The 24147-nt window shown below is 32.2% G+C and overlaps 3 protein-coding genes across 6 annotated transcripts in view; 2 read left to right on the top strand and 1 right to left on the bottom strand.

Moving 5' to 3' along the window:
• Positions 1 to 13030, bottom strand: part of kuz (zinc-dependent metalloprotease kuz) — a 47064-nt gene extending 34034 nt beyond the window's left edge. For all 4 annotated transcript variants that reach the window (XM_088204305.1, XM_088204302.1, XM_088204303.1 and 1 more), the window contains exon 1: positions 12750 to 13030. Coding sequence is in view for 2 of the 4 variants with exons in the window: in XM_088204302.1 (XP_088060428.1) it covers positions 12750 to 12810 (61 nt within the window). In the remaining 2 variants the exon portion in view is untranslated. The remainder of the gene's footprint in view (positions 1 to 12749) is intronic.
• A 3218-nt stretch (positions 13031 to 16248) lies between these two features.
• rt (Protein O-mannosyltransferase rt) lies at positions 16249 to 19945 on the top strand. The gene is made up of 8 exons (XM_088204243.1): positions 16249 to 16536; positions 16610 to 16752; positions 16815 to 17116; positions 17798 to 17972; positions 18036 to 18353; positions 18413 to 18963; positions 19026 to 19243; positions 19326 to 19945. The coding sequence occupies exons 1-8, from the start codon at positions 16423 to 16425 to the stop codon at positions 19812 to 19814; spliced, it is 2310 nt and encodes a 769-aa protein (XP_088060369.1). The 5' UTR covers positions 16249 to 16422; the 3' UTR covers positions 19815 to 19945.
• A 1296-nt stretch (positions 19946 to 21241) lies between these two features.
• LOC148226559 (methylthioribose-1-phosphate isomerase) lies at positions 21242 to 23616 on the top strand. Its single transcript, XM_088203301.1, has 6 exons — positions 21242 to 21458; positions 21534 to 21632; positions 21706 to 22048; positions 22623 to 22786; positions 23131 to 23332; positions 23401 to 23616. The coding sequence occupies exons 1-6, from the start codon at positions 21327 to 21329 to the stop codon at positions 23508 to 23510; spliced, it is 1050 nt and encodes a 349-aa protein (XP_088059427.1). The 5' UTR covers positions 21242 to 21326; the 3' UTR covers positions 23511 to 23616.
• Positions 23617 to 24147: the final 531 nt, after the last annotated feature.

The following is a 24147-nucleotide window of genomic DNA, read 5'->3' as shown; positions in this document are numbered from 1 at the left end:
AAACTTCAGACGTTCGTAATACTGTCGAGATTCTGCGATTCGAATAATATTTCCGCAAACGCGGCGAATACGTTGATAATTCGATATTTTAATTTACAAAGCAAGCATGATCTGAAGAACAACAAATATTTTATAAAACAATATTGCTTGAACATAAAACAAAAATAACAATACAACATAACATTCATAAATCCACAATATACTCGAAGCTATCCACGCACAAAGACTAAATAAAATAAAGATGCGAAAAGTTAACAGGGGGTCGGACACAAATCGCACGTCGTTTCAGACAAATAAAATTATTTGTGATGTTGTTTTGTCGATCCAATAGCAAATCAATAGAGTTGTTTACTTCTTTCGGGTGGTTGCGTTCAAGTCTTTTGAAGAGACCGTTGAAGTATACGACGAACCTTTGAATAAATGTTGATCAGTTAATCAACTTTGTTTTTCAATTTCGATAGCAACTATTATGTTAAATGCAATCGCAATATTTTGTCCGTTTGTTTGATCATGATCATGAACAAGCGCGATAACGTATTCACAGCATAAAGTGAATAAAAAGCATCCTCTTTCCGAGAAAAAAAATCACACACATTTAACCTCAGTTTGGTTTTCGTTGCGTAACTAACCAGTGCCTTCGTAAAATTTTCGTAAATTAATTAGTGAAGATTGGTTAAGGTTAACAAAAATCATGTTTTTATATTTATTGAATCTGACATAATATATTAATCTAAGCAAAATGTTTCGAAGAGGACCAAGATTCCTCTGGATAAGATTTTTTAATTCGACAGTTGCCAAATACTTTTTAGTTACAATCAGAACGAAATGAGAATCAATAATGAGAAAAATTAGCGACATACGGCAGCATGGTCCGTAAGTTTTTAAATTTAAAATACACTATGCCAACTATTGAGAAATCATTTATGATTTCGAAAGAAAATAACAAAACAGAATATTCATCGACGATAGTAAAAACTTTAATTACACCAAGAACACAAATCAGTCGTCGATAAATCAAAAAAAAATTAGGAAGTAAAAAACGGCTGGAGAATTTTAAAAGGATATATTTTTTACAACATCTCAAAAGTAAAGTAGAAACTGGATAAAATAATTATAGTGGGAGCATATATACATACATGTTCAAGAGTTTAACACAGATAGTTATATAACTATTGTGGTATATAGGCGGACCTCGACTTTCGCACAATTCGCACATTTAAAAAAAAAAACATTTTTTTTAATTAAATTTTTTTTAAAAAAAATTATAAACATGAGTGAGAAACAGAAAAACTTCAGTGTTGATACGAACAAAAAGAAATCAAGGACTTATAAACTTCACAAGATTTGAGACAAAGATGAAAATTATTAGACGTTCTGATAGCGGTGAATCTTTTGCTTCAATCGGACGTTCGTATGACACAAACAGGTCTACGATATGTTCAATTTTGCAAAATAAAAATTTAATGAAGGAATACGTTCAAAATTGTTGTAATTAAATATATATTTCCACAATCTTTAAGGATATGTTTCCAAAACAATACGGAAAAAAAAACATGGATGAAATGGAAAAATCTTTGTTATCCAAAATTATTGAAGATGGAGAATATTCCTCTAGCCAAATATTTAATGTAGATGAGACAGGTTTATTTTGGAAAACTCTTTAACAATGAAAAATATGAATGAAGCCTTCACGCATCTTAACAAATTTTTAAATATTATGGAAGATTGTGATCCCAATGAAGAACGCATATCTATAGTGCGTAGGGCGATCAATAAAGACATAGCATGTTATAAAATACTATATGAAGAAAAGAAAAAGAATAGTGGAAAACAGTTAGCTCTTGATAACTTTTCAAATGTAACACCCGCAAACCCCACTTAAACGCCTCTTAAACATCTTATATTTACTTGATAAATAAATATTTTAAGATACTCTACTTTCGAACATTCAACATTCGCACACATTTTCAGGAACTAATTATGTGCGAAAGTCGAGGGCCGCCTGTATACTTAGATTTATAACATATTATATATAACTTTTATGCGTACTTTTAAGTTTGGATGAAAAAATAAGTACCCTTGGTTAATAATTATAAATGGCATTAACTTTTTGACACTGTCAGTAAAGCTCCGGTGGTGGCGGCTCTCCATAGCGACATACTAAAATTTTTTTTTTCATTTAATAAATAATTAAATTTATAATATTTTCTATAAATTTAGGCAAACGTTCCAATTCCCCTATGTATTGCATGGCATTATTCCATAATATAATTGTTTTTATTTACGTTAATTGTTTGTTATTTGCTGTTTTAGTAAGCTTTGCTAGTAGATGCATTTAGGTAATCTTTAACATGTGCTTTGATAAGCTACAAGATATTTTTTAAATATAACTATATACATAAGTTTAAAAACGGACTCCCTTGGTGGGCGACTTGCGCCACGTAGTTTCATGAAGCGATAACAGTGAAAACTATGTATAGCATGTAAATAATCAGTAAAGTAAAAAGTATATATTATTATTCATAATAAACGTTATGTTTTACGCCAGTTCATATGCACTGACTTAATCATAATTTTATTTTTGTATTACCGAAAATACGTTATTTTCGTCCTGGGTTCGGTTAACCAGCCTTGCAACCAGTGCACCCCCCCCCCCCCCTCCAAGTATCATCAATAGTATCGCTACAACGAGGGTCCGTTGAAGCGATTGTGAAGCAAACACCGCAAACCGTAACAGCATCCGGTCGTAATGAACGGATGTTTCCGCACTCGGAGAGAGCCACCACCCGAGAGGGGAACTTATTATTATAATTCAGACGGCGCTATAACGATCGCACAATAAAGTCATTTTCGATGACGAATCAAAACAAAACTATCGGCTGAATACGGTTCTGGGAAAAGCAATAGACGCGGACATTGAAGCGTTCGATACTGGAAATAATGGTGAATCATTATCGCAAGAACGAATAAGAAAACGCTTTGTGCATTTATTACTTTCGTATTACATTAGCCCTTGATTAACTTTCCGGTAAGAAACGATATTTAAAATTCCACATTATCAACATCCCAATTAATATAATTTATTGTGTTATTTTTTTTTACCTAATTCGATTTAAATGATCCGCATAATATGTCGGTACGTACCTAATTCCCTGCCGTTATATTTATGGAATCTGAAGGTTTTTCTCGTAATGTGTTGAGCCTGACCAAATCCCATTTGTATAATGCAATTTGTATGAAAACTATAAGCTATATTTTATGCTCCGCATAGAAAATCTCCATTCAGCGTGTTACATCTGGTGTTATTTATTTTTCTATCACACGATATAATGATTCGAATTATGCATGAATTGTTACAAACATAAAATATCTCTATGAAAATATATTCAACAATTCAAACAGTGTGTCAAATACCTCGCCATTACAATATTTTAAATGGATATAATATTCTAGATATACGTGTGTAAAAGTACTATTTTTCGTTACTGTTTTTCAGCGGTTAAATCACAGCTTCAGGGAAGTTTTCTTAGGTCGGTACGCTTCATTATATAAGTATGTACTAATAATAATATCTAAATATTAAAAAAAATATGCGGACAACACTCTTGAGCCAATTATCGCTATTAAGATAACTACAGATAACTTTTTAAGATTTTAACAAATATTTCGGGAAGTGGAAAAGCAAAAGAAACCAAAATAGAACAAAGGCAATTATATTAACGAAACGAAGACAACGTTTACCACCGCTTTTCCAAGGCGAACAGAGTAGTAGTATAAAATGGAAATGGAGCGTTAAATGCCTTAAACTTGCCGCCATCGTGGATTTTAAAGCGATATTTAATACAAAACGTTAAATAATAATAAAACTGTACATACAACTAATCAAACCTAGTTCAACATAAGTTACCCAAAATAAATACATCAACACTTTTTCGACGATTAAAAAATATTGTTTTTAAACTTATTTTAAACTAGCAAACTTTAAAAATATTGTTTTTAAACTTATTTTAAACCAGAAACTTATTTTAAATAACCACACAAACCTACTAACCTTAAGTTTAGGAGACAACGATACAAATTAATGTAAATATCACAATAACGATCTGGAACCATTGAAACACACTTTTCAATGGTTTCAGATTTATATCTCTATTAGTTTTTAATCATTAAAATTATTAGTTTTTAAATTTTCCCTTAAATTATAGCCGCTAATTATTTCCAATTATTTGTATTATTTAGTAATAAAAATATCATAATTAAAATTGGTTTGTGTGTGAATATGCAACTGGCCCACCAAGATCCGCATCTGTGATTCGGCAAATAATAAACACATTGTCACATCGCCAGAGGATCAACCGACACGAGGGGAGAGACGATCAAACGATTCGAGAAGGCAGACAACCAGAAGAGCTCAGACAGCAGATATCCGAGGCAAACCAAAAGAGACATTACCACTCACGAAATTCAACTCGACACTACTTCTCTGTGGTAAATTGTACTTAATAACAATAAAATGTCAACAGATTTTAGTTACAAAGTCATACACACCCATTCGGCCTCAAAACCCGAAAGTTTAAAAACCAGTACCACACGTCTGATCTAAACGTATGTTTGTAAATTTATATATTATAGTGAAATAAAAATATAAAAACAGCTCTAGCTAAATACATAAATATATACTACAATTTTTACTACTACGACGGGCCGCAAACATATGTATTGTAAAATATTGAAATCAGTTATTAACCTATTGCTCTTGACATTTTTTGTATGTGTATACCACCAACTCGGTTATATTTCAAGAAAAAAATATATTTACATTATAATACAATTTAATGAATATATAAAAAGAAATAAATTTCTTTTTTAAAAGCCTTTTTTTGTTTTGATAATATAGATATGTAATGAATATAATGGACATGGACAATGGAAAAAATTATACTAAAAGTTTTTTATTATATGGTATTTTATGATACAAGAGCTCCCAAAGTGAAATTCAGGTTTAGTGTCGCAGGTTTCGCAATATAGCCGTGTTTTATTTATTTTACACAGAAGTTTTCTATTGGAACACACTGCAGTCTCAAAACAAAGGACATGTAACTTAATTATAACGCGATCTACTGTAAAAAAAATAGCAAAGTGTGAATATCTTCGAAATTTACACTTTGCTAAAAATCTTCTACTAATTGGTCATTAGTTTTTTTTATTTTTAAATACTTGCAGTAAAAAATATATTTTAAACTGAATAACTTAATGTATTACAAGTATCAAAAAAAGACACTTACTTGTTTTGCCGCCGTAGCAGTGGCGCTCAAGTACTACTACGGCATTTGAGTGCAAAGGGTTAATAATATAAGGTATATTATCGGTTAAATCAAAATAAGCTTCTATAAGTTAATTTATTATAAAATATTTAAGAACTTGTAATAAAACATTATATCAGTATTTTATATAGTATATAGGTAATATAATTGTGTGGGATTGAAATAATAGAATAATTTGCGAGCTTCGACTGAAACAATGGGATCGTCTCATTTGGCAATCAGGAAATCGGAACAAATCTGACTACAGACAATCGACAATAACTATACGAGGTAAATGAAAATTATACAATAGTTACCGATGAGGCAAATTTAGTCTGTAAATGTAAAATATGTTATTATTATTCTTATAAGATTTTATGAATAGAATAATTGAGACATCAATTAATTAAAAAACAGTTCTGCAATAAAAAGTCCATCTGCCACATGCCTGATTTCCATAAATTGTTACACTACAAAAATATATTTGTCAAAGATAAGATTAATATTAGACAGGGTCGTCTTTTGAAAATGATGCGTTTAAATATTGTTATAATATATTTTAATTAACTTATACATTATAATTATGGTTTTGATATCGTAAAGTGAAATAATTGGTATGTATTTAAATATAACTTTTGTGTACAAATTTGCATTATTTCGCTGGGATTGAACTCATTTTTTTTGCCATGAGATTTAATAACTTTATTTATATGTAAAATATTTAAAAAGTAGTATTTTCAAAACAAATTTTATTTATTCCTAATGTAACCATTCTATCTATAATATAAATTAATTTTCAATATTTAATCTAAAAAAACGTGTAAATTTTACAAATTTAAAATCGAAAGCGTACAAGGAAAAAATAAATACGCTTGTATTTTTTATCATATCATTGTGACAAAAAAATCTACGGTATAGAATAATTAAAGACGTGTGTAGACGGAAATGGGAAACTAACTCTTTTTTTAATTTTCAATACAATGCGCTACAATGAGTCATCGTTTAGTTATTTTCTCAGACTACCTTCAAGTCTGAGGAAAACAAATAAAACATGTACAATCTTAATTATTACAAAAACCAGCTAAAATCCAACAAAGAGTGGAAACGACGCGCATAACTATTGTAACAAATTACACTCGACTGATTCATCCGTTGTTGCTAAATGGCAATTTATTCCGCTAGAATCGGAACAGTTTACATATTTTTATTTACAAGCAAACAACAATCCTTCACCTATAAATTTCGACCTTCGTCTCAGATCGGTTCGCTAACTATGAAAATCATTATTATATTAATATTTTCGCATTTGACTTTAAGATCTCTTAACTCGGATAGATCGCTAGCTACGCTCCGTGACACATTTAAAAAGTTTCCGGATCGTTTGAGAGTCGATGTGCAGCTTTCGCTCCGGGAATCGAACGCATACTGTACAAACAACCGAGCGTATGTCAATTGAAAGCGAATAGAGCTCGATTGTTCTAACACAAACCGATAATTAAGAAAAGAGACAACGGACACGAATGATATGCGAAATTGCCAGCGTTTCGAACCTTGCAGCTTCAGTAAGATGGAACGAGTACGAGTGGACATCGTTAGTGGAAAACCGGAGCAAACTTTCTTTTCGATGAGCCCGCATACGACCGCGAAGTTATGCCACATTCGACGACGGGTTTATAAACGACGCTATTATATTTAAATAGCAGCAAAGATGCAGATTGAAATAATGCGTATACTGTATGAAGTCATTGCCAATTTAAACCTAGTTCACACGGTAAGTCGAAATATAAAGCGAAACACGCGCAGAAGAGATCGTTTCAAGCCTCTTTCCAGTGATAACCGGCACGATCGTGACGGTCGGTTAATTTTTAACTTGTTAAAACTTAAATTAGAAAGAGATTAGCCGTCGTTTTCACATCGTTATTATGTCACATGTAATTGATATTGCATCGTTTTCAGCTCGTAACATACGATGACGCGATCACAGTTAGCATTTTTGATGGGTTTCAGCTTTCTTTGGAAATATGATATTATCATTAGACAAGCAAAAAGCATGCTAACCCTCTTACAGCACACATTCTTCCTCATCGTTCCTTCATTAAAGATAATAATAATTTAGGTTAATGTATCTACTCTTCTGATGCTTTACGTAATTTTTCGAGTTTGGAAGCTGCTGGAATCAAAACGTCCCCGTCGACAACCGTAGAGATAACTCGTATCATCCCCGGACGGGCGTGCGGTTTGTCTCCCGACAACCTCAGCTTCTCAGACGGTACATAACCGCAGGGTTAACGACACACAAAGGAAGGGAGCTTCGAAGCACTGGAAGCGACGACCCCGAAGAGGGGTGGATGCCCCATCAAAATATATCTATCGCACCTGACAACAACGGAAAATATTAATTGTTTATAATATTTATTTGGGGTAAATTTAATTAAAATAATCAGAAATCTAAAAATAAGAAAACGTCAACAACAAAAACAGTTTTATAATTCCGTTTACTCCAGAAAGGTTATTGTAACTGTTATCAGTACTGCTTCACTTTAGTCACAAATCAAATTTACTTTCAAAAATATAAATTAAAATTATTTTATCAGAGCACTGGTAAATATGTATGCAGATATAAGAAAATCACGTTTCATGCTCAGATGTGGCTCGATGGTTGGTAAAAATTTCATTCTCAACATTTTTTTAAAGAAGAGAAATAAGAATTTTTGGATGGTAGTTACCATTATATATAACAGTAAAACTTGCGTTGTTGTATATATTTTAATAAGATAACTATAAATATAAAATAGTAAAAGCATATTAAATCAAACAAAGGGATTTTAATACTGAAAATACTGAAAAGAAAGTCACAAATCGAAAACAAAAAAGCACATTCAGCTGTTAATTGGATCTTCATTGTCGTGATAAATTTCTAACCTTCTTAAATATACTAAATGTACAAAATATGAGATTTTTGCCAGTCATATAGTTTACTCAAAAACGTAACAATAACTAACTGTACATTTATATAATTAAAGAAATAAACACTTGCATTTTATATGAATAGCAGATGTAAATAATAATAGAATAAATAAAGATTTTCTATGATGGATTAAATCGACCATCTGTTTTACACACTCCTAAATTTTATCCAATAACTATGATCGAAAGAAATAAAAGAATAACTTGTAAAGATATGCAGTGGTGATGTTCATTTACGACTGCTTACGACAGACTACACATTGGTTGGCAACTTTTCTACTAAGATTTATACCACGAATAAAATATGTATAGAAAGCTGAAAATCGTTATCATCGGGAGAATGTTAGATATGTATCAAAATATTATCCAGTATTCAGAACACTTTCGTATTTCGTTGCGGATTGATCAGCAAGGTTACTTTTTTATTTTGGTATATAATATGTATTAAAATATTTTTTCGAAGCATACGGCCATTAATTCATAAATTTAAGTACAATTTATATGAGCAATATATAAAACAATCGTTCCATAAAACGAATTGTTTGCGCAATACTGCTGGACACATTAGGTGCGAGCAAGCATTACTCTTCCGAAGATTTACCTTAACTAAATGCAAAATCACTTAATTTTATGGAACAAAGCACATAAATGCACATATATTTTATAATAATTCCCTGTTAAATTACACCCTTTAAAAAATGAGTTGCTGTTGCATACGTTTTGCAAAATATTGTTTCGCCAACTTCAGTCGCCTGTGTTGGTATAAATATCGCACTGCTAATTGAATATAACATAAACCATCATGACGCATTGGGGAAACCTGTCAAGCTATTATGGTCAGATTTGTAATATTTAGTCATTTGCTCAAATACATACAAAAACTGTAGTTCTATTTAGTGTCAAAAGCGAGCCGCATTCTGCCCACTTGTGACAAAATAAAAATATATCGGACTTTGTATATTGAATCAGACATGTATATTCCGATATGCCTGTCACAAGTGCCTCATGTGTGCGACTCATTTATGATACATTCATCGCAGCGTTTAAAATGCCTCTACATAGGTAACAGAAATAGTGTCAACGACTATAGGTAATAAAGGGTGATATGTATGCATTGAAATTAATTTTAGCTCATTAGGTAACGTGAGTAATTTATTTAATCTTAAACAAGCTAATACCATAGCTAATGGCTGTATTGATAAAATAAACTGAGTTTATAACAATATTTATATATGTATAGTCATACCTCTGATAGGATTCGCGAAATTTAGCGTAAATTGAATTCGCATACATCGAGGCATAGAACACGTATTAATTTGGAAGATAAGTTACAAAAAATAAAAATCCGCAAAAATCGGGACTTGGAAATCCATACAAAATTGGTCACAATAAATCGCGTAATTGATCTGGTCAGTATTTATAAAGAATAGCCGGTATTTATATTATATGATCATTATCAACGTGTTTTAGGGCCAACCAACCAACAAATAAATAGCTAGTAATTAAAACAAAACGATCAGCATTTAATATATAATTGATCGATAATTACAATAAATGATTGGTTTTTAAATTATATGCTGCTCTAAACCGTCATTTGACTGGCGTGATACGCGTAAAAAGCGACGTTCATTGTTACAGTTGCGAAACGTCTATTTGCTGTTAAAACCCAAACCTAACACAATAAAAGTCCTAAAACTAATTATAGTTTTTGTACTTCCATTGAATTAATTCGATTTTTGACATAATATTTATACTGACCAATAAGGCTATGAATAAAATAAAAATATTACTTAACAACAGGATAATAATTTTAATATTCCTCTTCGTCGCTGTATTCAAACCTCAATCTAACCTGGTGTTTCCTTAGAATTGGTTCAAAATCATTATTATCAGTCTCATAGTGCTAAATAGCGACAGATTCTTTTGGATTTACCCTTATTAAATAATTTGTTCAAATTTTTGCTCTTATTTTTTTCCTTGTAAATTTATTGATACTGCCCGCAAATGATTTTTAAATCTCGCTGAAATTTAATAGCACGGTCGATATTTAAAACCATATTTTCTAATTTACTTGCCAATTTTAGAACTTCGGCAATATTTTTCGAAGTGAATTAATTTGGTTTGTCAGAATTATCAACTCGCATGGTTAAAACTCAAATACACACGATTACAATATATATTAAAAAATGTTTTTTTCTTTACCGCGTTAAAGCGAAGCCGCGTAAATCGAGGTATGGGTGTAGTCACTACACCCATACTAAGTATTTATAGACTATAAATTACTAGGATTTAAAAAAAATTAAATCCATTAAAGCAATTACTGATTCTAAGATAATTTATATCAGTGTTCAGGAAAAAATACCCCCAAATGGGTGAAAAAAGAAAATAAATTGGTAATAAAGCCGAAGTTGCATATTTTCAAACAAAACTTAATGCGAAAGAGTAAAATCTATCGTAAATAACAATTAAACGAGAAATTGACAGCCTCGATGCATTAGGATACTCGTAAAATAGTTGACCACAAATCTTTTAGATAAATTTGACAACGTATGCAACCACATTTAAGGGTACGTTCTAAATTATTTTTTGTCTACCCGCGGTAAAAATAATTTGAAGAGGATTTGTAGAGGAATTTCTAGAACTTGGTCCAAACAGTGATGAAGCAAGAATTGCATTTAGGAATAACATAGATCGTTTTTTTAGCCATTTGTAAACAGCATAAACACTCCAGGGCGTGTTAAATACTAATTTTATTATTCGACGAAGCAGTTACGAAAGAACCTTGTTGGGTCATCGGAGAACCAAAGTGAATCAAGATTGAACGTTCACTTCAAAAACAAAACTTTGCCTTATATACAAAATGTACATTCATATAACTGCTAGTTGGGAATTAATTTCGGGAGATTTTATCATCTCTTTAGTAAACGTCTTAAGATTGGTGACAATAAAACGCGTAGGTAAAAAACCGTGCGATTGAAATTGCTTGGTTTGGTGGTGATCATTGCTCGCACGAAAATTGGTCACAAATAGATCGCAAAATTAACAAGACACAAAATGAAAACATATCAAGATAATAATTTTGAAAAGTGAAAAAAAATCAATTGATTGAAATAATATATTAATACACTATTTTTTGCGGTTAAATAATAATGTGGGAATTTTGATTTAAAAATCGAAAGCATATGGATAATTTTAATTATGAAAGCAGCTGATTTGTTAAACTAAATATATCAATGAACAGTGATATATTGTACTATATAAACTAAGTTTAATAAATAAATAAAAGTATTTATTTATTATTATTATACAAAAAATATGTTTTTTAACTCTCGCCATAATTCGCAACTACTCTGTAGAATAATTATATATTTAAAATACTTTAGCACGTCAACAACAGGTTAATTTCGATAATCTTCAGTTACAGAAGACACAAAATAATTTATGAACATGTAACTAGTTGGTCAAAGTATTCAAAATGTTCACCTAACGTTCACAAAATCTTTAATGGAAAAATCTAAAATAGAAAAACATCATTTTTAAACACGTGTAATTGTTTTAATAAAAAATAAGCATTAAATAAATATATCTATTATATGTTCAATAAAGAATGTCGTCTATAACATTATTTTCATCTAATTGTTGGAAAAGTTAAGTACGAGCGAATCAATTTAAAAAGAAGACTATACAAATTGGCAACAAGATTTACCTTACATTAGATAAAATGTTGCTTAATAAGTATCCTTTTGAAATAGATTCGTTTTCAAACAATCAACAACTGAAAAAGTTGTTCTATAAAATGCCATCGATAATAAAACCCACCTCGAATTTATCTAATAATCGAATAAATAGATATTTCATCTTGTTCGTTCACGATGTAACTAACTCACGTAGGAGAGTTCACACACTCACTAGTGAAAGTATATAATAAGTCAATGTTTGATCGTTTAATCGGCAACTTATTTAATGTTCCAGCGATTTTCAGCAATTGAAATGTTGATAAATATTTTTGTGATCGCAGATCGTAAAGAATAAATTATTACATTATCAAAATAATCAAAGCAAAAGTGATATTATTATTCAATATTAATAATTAAAAAACAATAAAATTTGAAAAAAAACAACAAATTTGTTTCGACCGTTCGATTGTTGTTTTTAATTTTGGGTTTGGGTTTGGGACGAAAAGTGACGACCATGACTCGATTCGAATCGAAAGACGAACCGAGGACCGAAGCACCGAGCGTTCGCTTCGGTCCCACCCCGCGCGGATGACGTTTCTTTGTTTCCGTCGGGGCGCGTCTCTCGGCATACCGACACAGTATCGGGAGACTGCGATACTGCGATACTGCGAGACCCATTTTGAGACGCGGGCGAGAGCACGGTCGGATCGTCCTACTCGTCGTCGCACTCTTTACTCTCACGTCCGCTTGCCATAAAACGGATCAGGCCACGAAGCGAAACGAAACAGATTTCGACGCTCACCGCTCTCGGTGCAGGGCAGCAGCAGCAGCAGGAAGACGACGTAGGGCGCCTCGGGGGGCATCCTGGCGGGGCCCAGCCCCTGAGGCCGGCGCTTCACCTTCTCATCTGCGCTGACGCGCGCGCACTACAATCGCACTGTCGCACGCACCGACTGACGCACTTCACTCGCGAGAGGCGGACGAAGAACGGAGAACGATCGTCGATCGGCAATAGGCAATCGGCAATCGACCAACGATACACTCGCAGCGGGCGACCGCAAACGCTGCCGCGAGCGACCGACTGACAACACTCGTCCAAATCGAGCGGATCGCCGGCCATCTACTTTTCTTCGACTCCGATGTTGCCGCTCTGCAATTACTTTTAATGTGTTCAATTTATAGTATCTAAACGTAAAGCCAGATAAACAAGATATAAAGCTAACATTTATGACAATGCTTTCCAACTAATTTTAGATAGTGAAGCTATAGCAACAATTGTCTCATGTTTTCCGTTTGTTGCTTGCAATTCCTATCTTAATTTTCACACGAAAGGCTGCCTTTGATCTCGGCGGCATGTTTTCTTCAGCTATTCAATTCAACCACTTTTTCTACTCAGGGCCAGGGCCATAAGCGCCGCCTATAATTTCTATTATTTTAATATTATTTGTCTAAATTTCTAAATTATAGATTTAAAGTCACCACATAAAATATTCAGGTTGTACAGGAACCAAAACAAAGCGTCGTTTTAATAAATAGAGCTTATCGACTCAAGATAGAAGAGATGAATTTTTTTATACCTTAATTGTATAACGCCATTCTCTAAAATTATAAGGTATATAATATCACAATACACCGTCGAGGTGGATTCTTAAAAATAATTAACAATCGAAAATATATCAATAAACATTCTTAACAATCATTTTTTTCTAAGACTCTTTTGGCGACGGGGGGTGATGGGTGGCAATTAAACACAGATTAAGCAGCTGCAATAATATTTTATTGACGATTTAAAGTTACGTGTTATTTATTAGTCGCCAAGAGAAGGATGCCAGTATTACCAGAGTGTCGCCAAATTTTTGGCCCCCACAACTTCAACAAGCTAAGTTCCGTCAATTCCATGATAATGTGATCAAAAAACTTTTGTATCTTTGTAAAATTTCTTGTAAAAACTACATGATTAAAAATTGTTTTATTCATACAAAAAATAACCCCTGATACATGCATGTACTTTGGCGGCCGGATAGTGACGGGTAGCAATTACGCACAGATTGAGCCGCTGCAGTATTATTTTATTAAAAGGATATAGTTAATATGTTATTTAAATATATACGAATAAACGATTAATGTGGCAGCACCGGCCGTTGTTTTCCGTCCACCAAATGAATGTGCAGTCGTACGCCACGTATTGTAATCGATCTCGGTTTAATAAGGAATGTCTCGATTTCATACTATCGGTCCCAGTTTCACAAAATTTCTGAGTTGACTATTTCTTAGCTCTCACCAGCATCCCGTCATTTAATTTAGCACATATTAGCATCGCAAAATGAACAAAAATTTCCGAACATTTTTTTAGCTATCCCTGTTTTTAGCTGAGTTGCATATTTATGGTAAGTCTATGTTTACCGGTTCAACTACTATAATGTAAGTGCCTAAAATTCCGATTTAACCCAAACCCAACTTTTTACCTCCATTACAACCCACACAATACACCGTTGTAATATACAACTTCAACATATTTTTGCTTAATTTACATAAACAGCATATACGGTATATGTATGTATAGTGTTACCATATGTAAAGTGATAAGTGATGACATTATCTTTGATAATAGGACATTTCAAAATAAAACTAAATTTAAGATATTGTAGAGGGCCAATTTATATGTAATTATTTAGGTTTATTAAGTATATTATGGGGGCCTATTTATATGTAATTACTTAGGTTTAACTTGGCGGCACTCTGGTAACACTGGCGTGGCGGAATCTTTCAACTGGCAAACTTTGACAGGCTCGCAACGAGTCTCACCTGCTTTCTCATTTATTGTAACAGTAAATCGTCAATAAAATACTACTGCAGCGGCTCTAACTGTGTCTAATTGCCACCCGCCACCTCCCGTCGGCAAAATATAATCCTTTATTGTAAGAAAAGCGATAACTTCATCATTAAAATACTTTTTATAACAATTATACACAGATTGAGTAGCTGCAGTAGTATTTTATTGAATTATACTTGTTAACATTTTAAAAGGGCGGACGCGAGAAGATGCGTCCGAACGCCAGGAAGGCTGCCAGTGTAGAGAATTTGTCACGCTAATGCTACTCAAGTGCCGACCAGTTTTGGCCATAACAAATCTAAATAGGCCCCCATAATACTAATAGTAATTTAAACATACTTTTCAGAGCTACATATTTTTGACAAAAGTTCTTCGTTTCTCAATAAATAATTATGAAAATCCGTTCATGCCATATTCTTTGAGACTGTATTATGTGTAACTCAAAATTTAGTCTATTCCATTTATTGGTCTATTGATAGTTTATCATTTAAAAAAACCTTTCAACGTTTGCGCTATGAGTAGGAATACAATTTTTTTTAAATTATTATAAAAAGCAAGCAATATTGGGACAAGATTACAAAAATACCATCCATTGTTCATGCAGCCTATAATCTTCGAAAAATGTAATCTTCTTGCCTCCAAAATTAAAGAATGAAATCAGGCCGCAAAATTGACAACCATAAATCCTGGTTTCAAAAAAAAACTGCTTACTGATCATAACACCTCTCTTTGCTAAGAAATACTGAATTCCCACATGCGGATCATCTCATTCGCTCATCGTGTAAGTGAGTTAGTTATAATTATCCGTCTTCTAGTCATCTTATCCCATCATTGCCACTTGTTTCTTAGTTTATTGTTGTTGATACTTTTTGCGCGCGGACGTGTCGTTGTGAGTTGAACAGTTATATTTAATTGGATTTTTTGATAAATTTTATATTTTAACTCTAAAATTGTAATTTTTCTCTAAATTAAAATTTTATTTCTTAGATAAATATACTAAACAATTTTCATTCATAATAAAAAGAAAAAATCACTAAAGCTTTATGTAAACATTGTAACAAATGCATATGCATAATTCACGGTAGAATTAATAACATAAACGATTACATAAATAGTAAAAATCATTAATCGTCCGTTGCAACCCAAGTAGGTATGAAAATATTATAAAATTAATTAAGATTAAGTTTAAAATTAAGTTTTTTACAAAATTAGACACTTCATAAGAAAAAAAATGTTTTGCATCAGAACTATGTTTTGCATATCATCGTTTGCTTCTACAGATTGTGTCAATAAACTTTTACCATTGTTGATTAGTGATTTTAAAATTGCAAATAAATACTTTTTAGCAAATACAAAAAAAAAACAAAAATGTATTTACTCGTAATTATTTGTCATCACGAAATGGAGAGCAGTTATAAAAAAATATTTTTTTTAAGCAACCATATATATTGGTAATGGTCGATAATACGCGCCCTAAGAGCGCATCATTATGAAAAAGTAAAATGTGGCAGATACGAAAGTACAGTTAGGTACTTTCGCCCCTGTGTCTGTTTACGTTCAACATGTTTCCGATAGAAAGCCGACAGATTATTTTTTATATATACACTTAAACGGACATTTTGCATCGGTCGTAAGTTATAACATGGAGAAGCTTCCGTCTAAGACGGCATTGAAAAATAAAGAAAAATCGCACATCCAAACACTTGAAACGAAAACAAAAAGTGACGTCAAAACCCAAGAAAATTCAGTAAAACGAGTGAGTATGATATTGATACGTACTATTGATTTGTGTCATACTATAATTTAACCTACATCTGTCGAAATTACAGGACGATGAAGATCCGCCTTCTAGGGCTCTCGACGATAGGAAACGATTTGTCGTTCGATTCGAAATTGACACGTTAGCTCTAGGACTATTCACAGTTGCCTTAATTACGAGATTTTATAAGTTGCAAGAACCGAAGAATATAGTGTGAGTTAATAACTATCGTGGAATTTGATAACATATAAACGTATATATTTTGATTATTACAGATTTGACGAACTTCATTACGGAAGATATATCTCTTTATACATGAAAGGAGTGTTCTTCTTCGATTCCCATCCGCCTCTCGGCAAGCAAATGCTCTCTGCGGCTGCACATTTAGCCGGATACTCGGGAAACTTCACGTTCGATAAGATCGGAAGTCGATATGACGAATCCGTGCCTATATTTGCGATGAGATTAGTGCCTGCTCTATGCGGAAGTATTTTAGTTCCGCTTATATATAAAATAATGATTATTTTAAAATATTCAGAATGGACGGCAACGATTGCTGGACTTTTAATTATATGCGGTATGTTATATTCGCACATTATTTCATTAGCCATATTCTTTTTCCCATACCAATCAGCTCTTAAAGTACTACAGTTTCTCCTAAAGAGAGTGATTTATTTACTAAATAATGTAATATTTTCCATCTGATCCTTTAATACTCTATTCTAAACCGGAAATATTATTTTATCGGGTTATCCCTCAATGAAATTATAAAAAATATAAAATATGTCACTTCAGTGAAATCATATCGGAATACATTTTTGTATGAATTAAAATTAATTCAAATTGAATTTTGGTCAGTAGGAGGGCGCAAAAACAATTGTCACTTCTCAGAAGTGAAAAATTCACTTCAAAAGCAATAAAATCGTGTCGGCGCCGTTGCAGTGGAAACGCTCGGTAATGAGCGACTACACTAAAAAGTCGTAATATTGTTATAAAAAGTCTTATTATGAACACTAGATAACCGAGTGATTCTACTGCAATAGCGACGGCACGATTTTATTGCTTTTGATGCAGATTCCAAGCAGGGATGTCATTTGAGGGGGGGGGGCGTTTGTTACCTTTTGAATTTTGCCAGAAAAATGCATGTCATTTAATGAAATACAATGAAACTTAAAATCTGAAATGCTGTTCCTGTCTACGTTCTGTACTTGAATTTTATCAAGAATTAATGTGTGTTATAATGATGATTTTTCTACAGATAATGCTCTACTTACGCAGTCCAGATTCATGCTCATGGAATCTATACTGTTAATGTACGCCTTTCTTGGAATATTTTATCTTTTGAAATTTAAATTCGCATCGGTGAACTTCACTTCTTTATTCGGATGGAGTTATCTAATATTTGGATGCATATTTCTCACTGCATCAATGAGGTATCTAATATTTGGCTATAATAAATAATTTTTAAGTAATCTTGATTGTTTATTTTTTTGCAGTGTAAAATACTCAGGTTTTTATTCCTGTTTACTGGGACTTTTCATAGTCGGAAGGAAGTTTTGGGCGTCTTTGGGAAACCGTTCCATCAACATTAGAACGCTGATTGTGTATTTCTTCATTCTAATTTTTATAGTTTCATTAATTCCGATGATCGTGTACGTATCGATATTTGGAGTGCATCTTAGTTTTCTCAATAAAGCCGGTCCTCACGACAGCGTAATGACGAGCGCCTTTCAGGCTTCTCTGGAAGGCGGCCTTGCTAGCATCACTCGAGGCCAACCTTTACACGTAGCGCATGGTTCTCAAATAACATTAAGGTATAAAATTTATTTATTGTCTTTATTTTTTACGCGTTCAATTCGATCATTTTTTATAGACATACTCATGGGCGCACTTGTTGGTTACATTCCCACGCGCACGTATATCCGATACGCTATACTGATAAAAGAGGATCGTCTCATCAGCAGCAAGTCACCTGTTACAGTTTCAAGGACGTAAATAATTGGTGGATTGTAAAACGTCCCGATAAAAACGACCTTACTGTTGAATACCCGATAGATCCGATCAAACACGGCGATGTCGTACAACTGGTCCACGGGATAACGAGTAGGGCTCTCAATTCGCACGACGTAGCCGCTCCCATGTCGCCGCAGTGTCAGGAAGTTTCATGCTATATTGATTACAATGTCTCTATGTCCGCTCAAAACTTGTGGCGAGTCGAAATAATCAACCGGGATCAAGACGGCGCTATGTGGAGCACGATTCAGTCCTTAGTTCATCTCATACACGTTCAGACGGGTCTAGCCTTAAAATTCAGCGGTAGACAGTTGCCAGATTGGGGTTTCAATCAACACGAAGTAGTCGCGGACAAAGTAATCAATCAAGACGATACGATATGGAACGTCGAAGAGCACCGTTACACTAAAAGTAATATATTTTATACCACCCGAACTTCAAACAGAACTTAGATACTAATAAGATTTTTTTAGCTGATGATAAAAGAGAACGAGAAAGGCAGCTCGTTCACGCTGAAATGATTCCGACTACACCTACTCGTCTCACTTTCATGGAAAAGTTTTTAGAACTACAATATAAAATGTTATTTACCGGTCAAGAATATGTACAAAATCACATGTTTTCGAGTGAACCGTTGGAGTGGCCTTTGCTCACCAGAGGAATAGCTTATTGGGTGTCTGCCGATTCAAATGTATATCGTCCTTTTAAAATACGGTGTATATATATATTTATAACCTAATTTTTATGTCTAACTGTATGTTTTCTATTTTCAGGCTCAAGTACATCTGATAGGTAATCTAGTAATTTGGTATACAGCTTCCTTTGGAATATTTCTCTATCTTAGCCTGTTGACGTTTTACTTGTTGCGACGAAGAAGATTGTGCTTGGATTTACCCGCTCACGTCTGGGAGCAATTTTTGACGACTGGTGAAATATTCTTCGTTGGATACCTCATACACTATTTGCCTTATTTCTTCGTCGATAGAACATTGTTTCTTCATCATTATTTATCAGCGTTTGTGTTTAAATCGCTTCTACTTACGGCTACGATCGACCATGTATACGTATTGTTGGAAATGAAAGTTCGTAAAAAGTGGATGACTTTCTTGTTTACTGTGGGAGTACTCTCTTGGTTAGCTTTTGTAATTCACACTTTTTATAAGTTTTCTGTTTTAAACTATGGAGCGATAGATTTAAGCGAACACGATCTTGTGAACTTGAGATGGAGAGATACGTGGGATTTTATTCTTCATAAAAAGTAATAGTTTTATTACATTTAGATATAAAAAGAATGTGTTCACAGTGTACATACTCATCATAGCAATAAGTTATAATTTAAAATATATTGGTATTTTGGAGTTGTATGAAGGTAATTATAAAGGAGAGTGAAAAACTATTTTTTTATTTTTGCTCCATTGAAATATAAATAAATACTAAAGATATATGTATACTTAATGTTTTATATCTAAAACTTTACAAAAAAGTACATAGATTTTATACCTATGAAATACAGATGTATATATACATACTCTTATTTGGTTCTATATCTTATAGTTGTGTTTTATAAACATGTTTTCAGAAGAGTTGAGATTATTTTCTTGGAAATGATATTATTTGATGTACTTAATTTTATATAGTAATATATTATCAATTATTGTTGTTCTACTTTTAATTAGTAAAAATATTTGTATTTTTTTAAGGCAAATTATATATTTTTATTTATCAGCGAGTATTATTTCATAATATGGTCTTTCATCTTAAACTCAAGGTACGGTGGTAGCAATGCATTAATAGAACAGATATTATTTTTTACACATACTCATCTAATTTTCTTTTAAAATTCTATGGATTTACCAATGTATTACGAATGAATTGTTGCAATGTGCCGTTTTAATATACCTCCAGTCAAAACGTTCGTACAAAGCAAACGCTCTGTGTTTTCAAAACCGCTTATTGTATTTTTAAATCCTAATGATAACATTTTTTGTTCTAATCCCACTATTTTGTATCAGCACCAATATCTTCATTATCGGATTTTCTCTTGTAACCAGTCAAAAAAATATCCATTCCATTGAAAATATTATGAATAAAGAAAAAATTTCGCCCTCCCCCATCCCCTCGAAATATATTTGAATCAATAATCTATTAAACAAAATTTTAAAACTACCAATGATTTTTTGGAAATATTCGTCATACTTTTAAAATTTATATTTCCAGCATTAGTATAATAAAATCATATTTATTTACCTACATAATAGGTAGGTGTATTTTTACACCAAAAGTTGTTTTCTCACTGCAGTTTTTTTAATATATCTAATAAGCCCACCAGGGTCGACAAGAGAAAAGTGTGTCCATTGCGCCAGTGTTACCGGAGTACCGCCAAGTTTTGGCCGTAATAAAATCTAAATGAAAATATATATAAATAGGCCCCCTACAAAACAATTTTTTAGTTATATGCAAGCCTGGTCGGTAAGGTCTGGTTGTACAGTTTATCCATTTAAAAAGTTATTATCGACAAATAATGTATGTTATATTTCAATATAAATTAAATTAGAATACAAACAAACCTTTTTCTGTATAATTTTAAAGGAGCTTAAAAAAACTTAAAATAATTTTACAATTTATTTTACTAAGTTGTTGCAAGTTTAATGATATATTTTTATAAATAGTAACCACGCTCTGTAAAGTTATAAAGAAACATCCCTAGTTTCTTATCAGTAATATTTACTCGAGCTTATTACTCATCTCAGTTCTGACATATTTTGGCTTTAAAAATGACGCTGTCTGCTGTAAAGTACTCTCGAGGCTCTCTTTCGATGTTAGATCAGCTTAGATTGCCCGAAAAGACCGTTTATATGTCAATATGCAATGTAGAAGAAGCTTGGAATGCTATTAGTAAAATGCAGGTATGTATTCTGATAAGAGTACTTTTAATATATCTATGACCTACTTTTTTATAATATTGCATTTTTATCTCAAAGGTTAGAGGTGCACCTGCAATAGCGATAGTCGGATGTCTTTCGTTGGCTGTAGAACTACACAATAGAAATATCACCGATAAAAACAATATGACGATTGAGGTTAAGATTATTTTCAACATTTTTTATGTATCGTGTAGTATGTGATCTTTATGTATTTATATTATTCGCATAGGTAAACTCCAAATTGGACTATCTAATTACGTCTAGACCGACTGCGGTGAACCTCAAACAAGCCGCTGACGATTTAAAGTCTTTCCTGGAAAACCTCAATTCTGACGAGTCAACCAAATTAGACGATATGAAAGAGGAATTTATTAAAAAAATAGAAAATATGCTCACAAAAGACTTGAACGACAATAAAGCGATTGGAAAATTTGGATCTGAAGTAATTTTAAACGCTTCTCCGGGTCGAAACGTAAAAATTTTGACTCATTGTAACACTGGATCTCTGGCCACTTCAGGATATGGAACTGCTTTGGGTGTAGTGAGATCATTACATGCTGAAAATAGACTAGGTAATCTGTAATTTTTAATCTTCATAAATAATTATCCCTGTAAACCAATCCTACATTTTATCACATTATATTAACATTCTTACAGCGGTCAGAAAATAACAAAATCGACTTAATTGCCCCAAGAGATATGTTTTATTTAGATAAAAGACATGGGGGTTTTGATGCCTATGGGTAATAGAACTAATAAATCTTATTTGCTTTCATTTTTGAAACTACAATTGAGGTTATTGTTAAAAAATAATATTTTGATTTGTGTTACTTCCAGTTTTTATTATACATTTTGCTGCATTATAAAAAAAAATTCAGTAGGCTAGAGATTTAGATACATCTCACAGCGTAATTTCAATCATAAATCATTATCAAATTATACACCAAAAAATATATTATTTTGCATTTTAGTTATATTCTATTAATAACTTTTGAAGACTTTTACCAATTTATCGATTTATTATCCATATTCAAACATCTGTGATTTATAAAATACAACATAAAATTTGAACATTTTAGTTGTACATTTAATTTATTATATTTAAATAGATGAACATTGTCAGTTAAGTTTGCTGCTAATTTTTAGATCACTGTTATTGCACTGAAACAAGACCTTACAACCAAGGAGCTCGACTAACAGCTTACGAGCTGGTGCATGAAAACATTCCAGCAACTTTAATAGTCGATAGCATGGTAGCGGCTTTGATGAAACATCAAAACATATCAGCTGTGGTAGTAGGAGCAGATAGGGTGAGGTATTTTGGGAATATTAAAATGAGCAATATATAAAATAATTGTTCCATAAAATGAATTGTTTGTGCATTACCGTTGGACAGATTAGGTACGAGCGGGCGAACATTAGTCAGAGCAGTGAATACCTTGTGAATAACTCTGCAATAAATCATTTTCAAAAGAAAAAATAAATTACATAAACGCACAAACAATTCGTTTTATGGAATAAAGTATTTATTCAAATGCACATATCTCTTAAAATAAGTCCCTGTTAAATTGCACCTAGATATTTTCAGTACTGAGAGAATAATGGCACGGCTTTTAAAAGCTTAAAATATTTATACAATTATATTCAATTTTAGATTGCTTCCAACGGTGATACGGCGAATAAAATCGGTACATATCAGATTGCGGTAGTGGCTCGCTATCATTCAGTTCCGTTTTACATAGCTGCACCGTTCACTTCCATTGATTTATCTATTCCATCAGGAAACGCTATCAAAATTGAAGAAAGACCCGAAAATGAGATGACTCATATTGGTGGTTACAGAATCGCTGCGGAAGGTCTGCATAAATAGTAATAATAAATAAAACATATGCGGTGAACTTATACAAATGATTAAATTTAATAGGTATAAAATGTTGGAACCCTTCATTCGATGTCACTCCTGCTTCGTTGATCACTGGAATAATAACTGAAAAGGGCGTTTATCGCCCTGAAGATTTAAAATATATAAAATGAATGTATTTTGTAAAAATCGCAAAATTATTAATAATAATAATGTAAATCATGTTTAATATTATCTTTGTATTATAAAGTAATTAATAAATAATTTTTTTAATCATAATTGTTTAATATTTAATTTTTTCCTTTGTGTGAAACTGCATATACACATTTGTTTTCAATTTCAACACAAATTGATTATTATGCTGTGTAAATTTACTTTTAAAGTAGTATCGGTTTAAATTTCAATTGAGTTAAATTTTTTCTTGATTGATTATTTAGCTACCCAAAGTTATCTTATTTAACTGGATTCGCAATACAGGTCTGAAAAAGTACCTCAAAAAATCTATTTTAAAACTTAGTTTAAATTTTGTCTGAGACATTATAGAATTTTAAAAAACCTGGAATCTGGAACTAAGATCGAATGGCCAGATAATGACTTGCATGAAAGAGCATAGCAGAATGAAGACTAATCTTCTCTTTACAATTATGTAAAGCTTTGAAAGTTCTCGAGTTTACATCCCTTGACCTTAAAAAAGTAACAACTTTTACAGCTACATCAAGAAAGAGGTTTAATTCCGTGAGAAGATACTTAGATGTAAAACTTTTACTGTGGATGCATAAGTGACTCGAACTTATATCAGTGAGTGAAAGT

Source organism: Plectrocnemia conspersa, unplaced genomic scaffold (assembly GCF_051122295.1).
Source record: "Plectrocnemia conspersa isolate PC_06_02 unplaced genomic scaffold, ASM5112229v1 ptg000014l, whole genome shotgun sequence".
Lineage (NCBI taxonomy): Eukaryota > Metazoa > Arthropoda > Insecta > Trichoptera > Polycentropodidae > Plectrocnemia > Plectrocnemia conspersa.
This window is presented reverse-complemented; position numbering and strand designations above follow the sequence as displayed.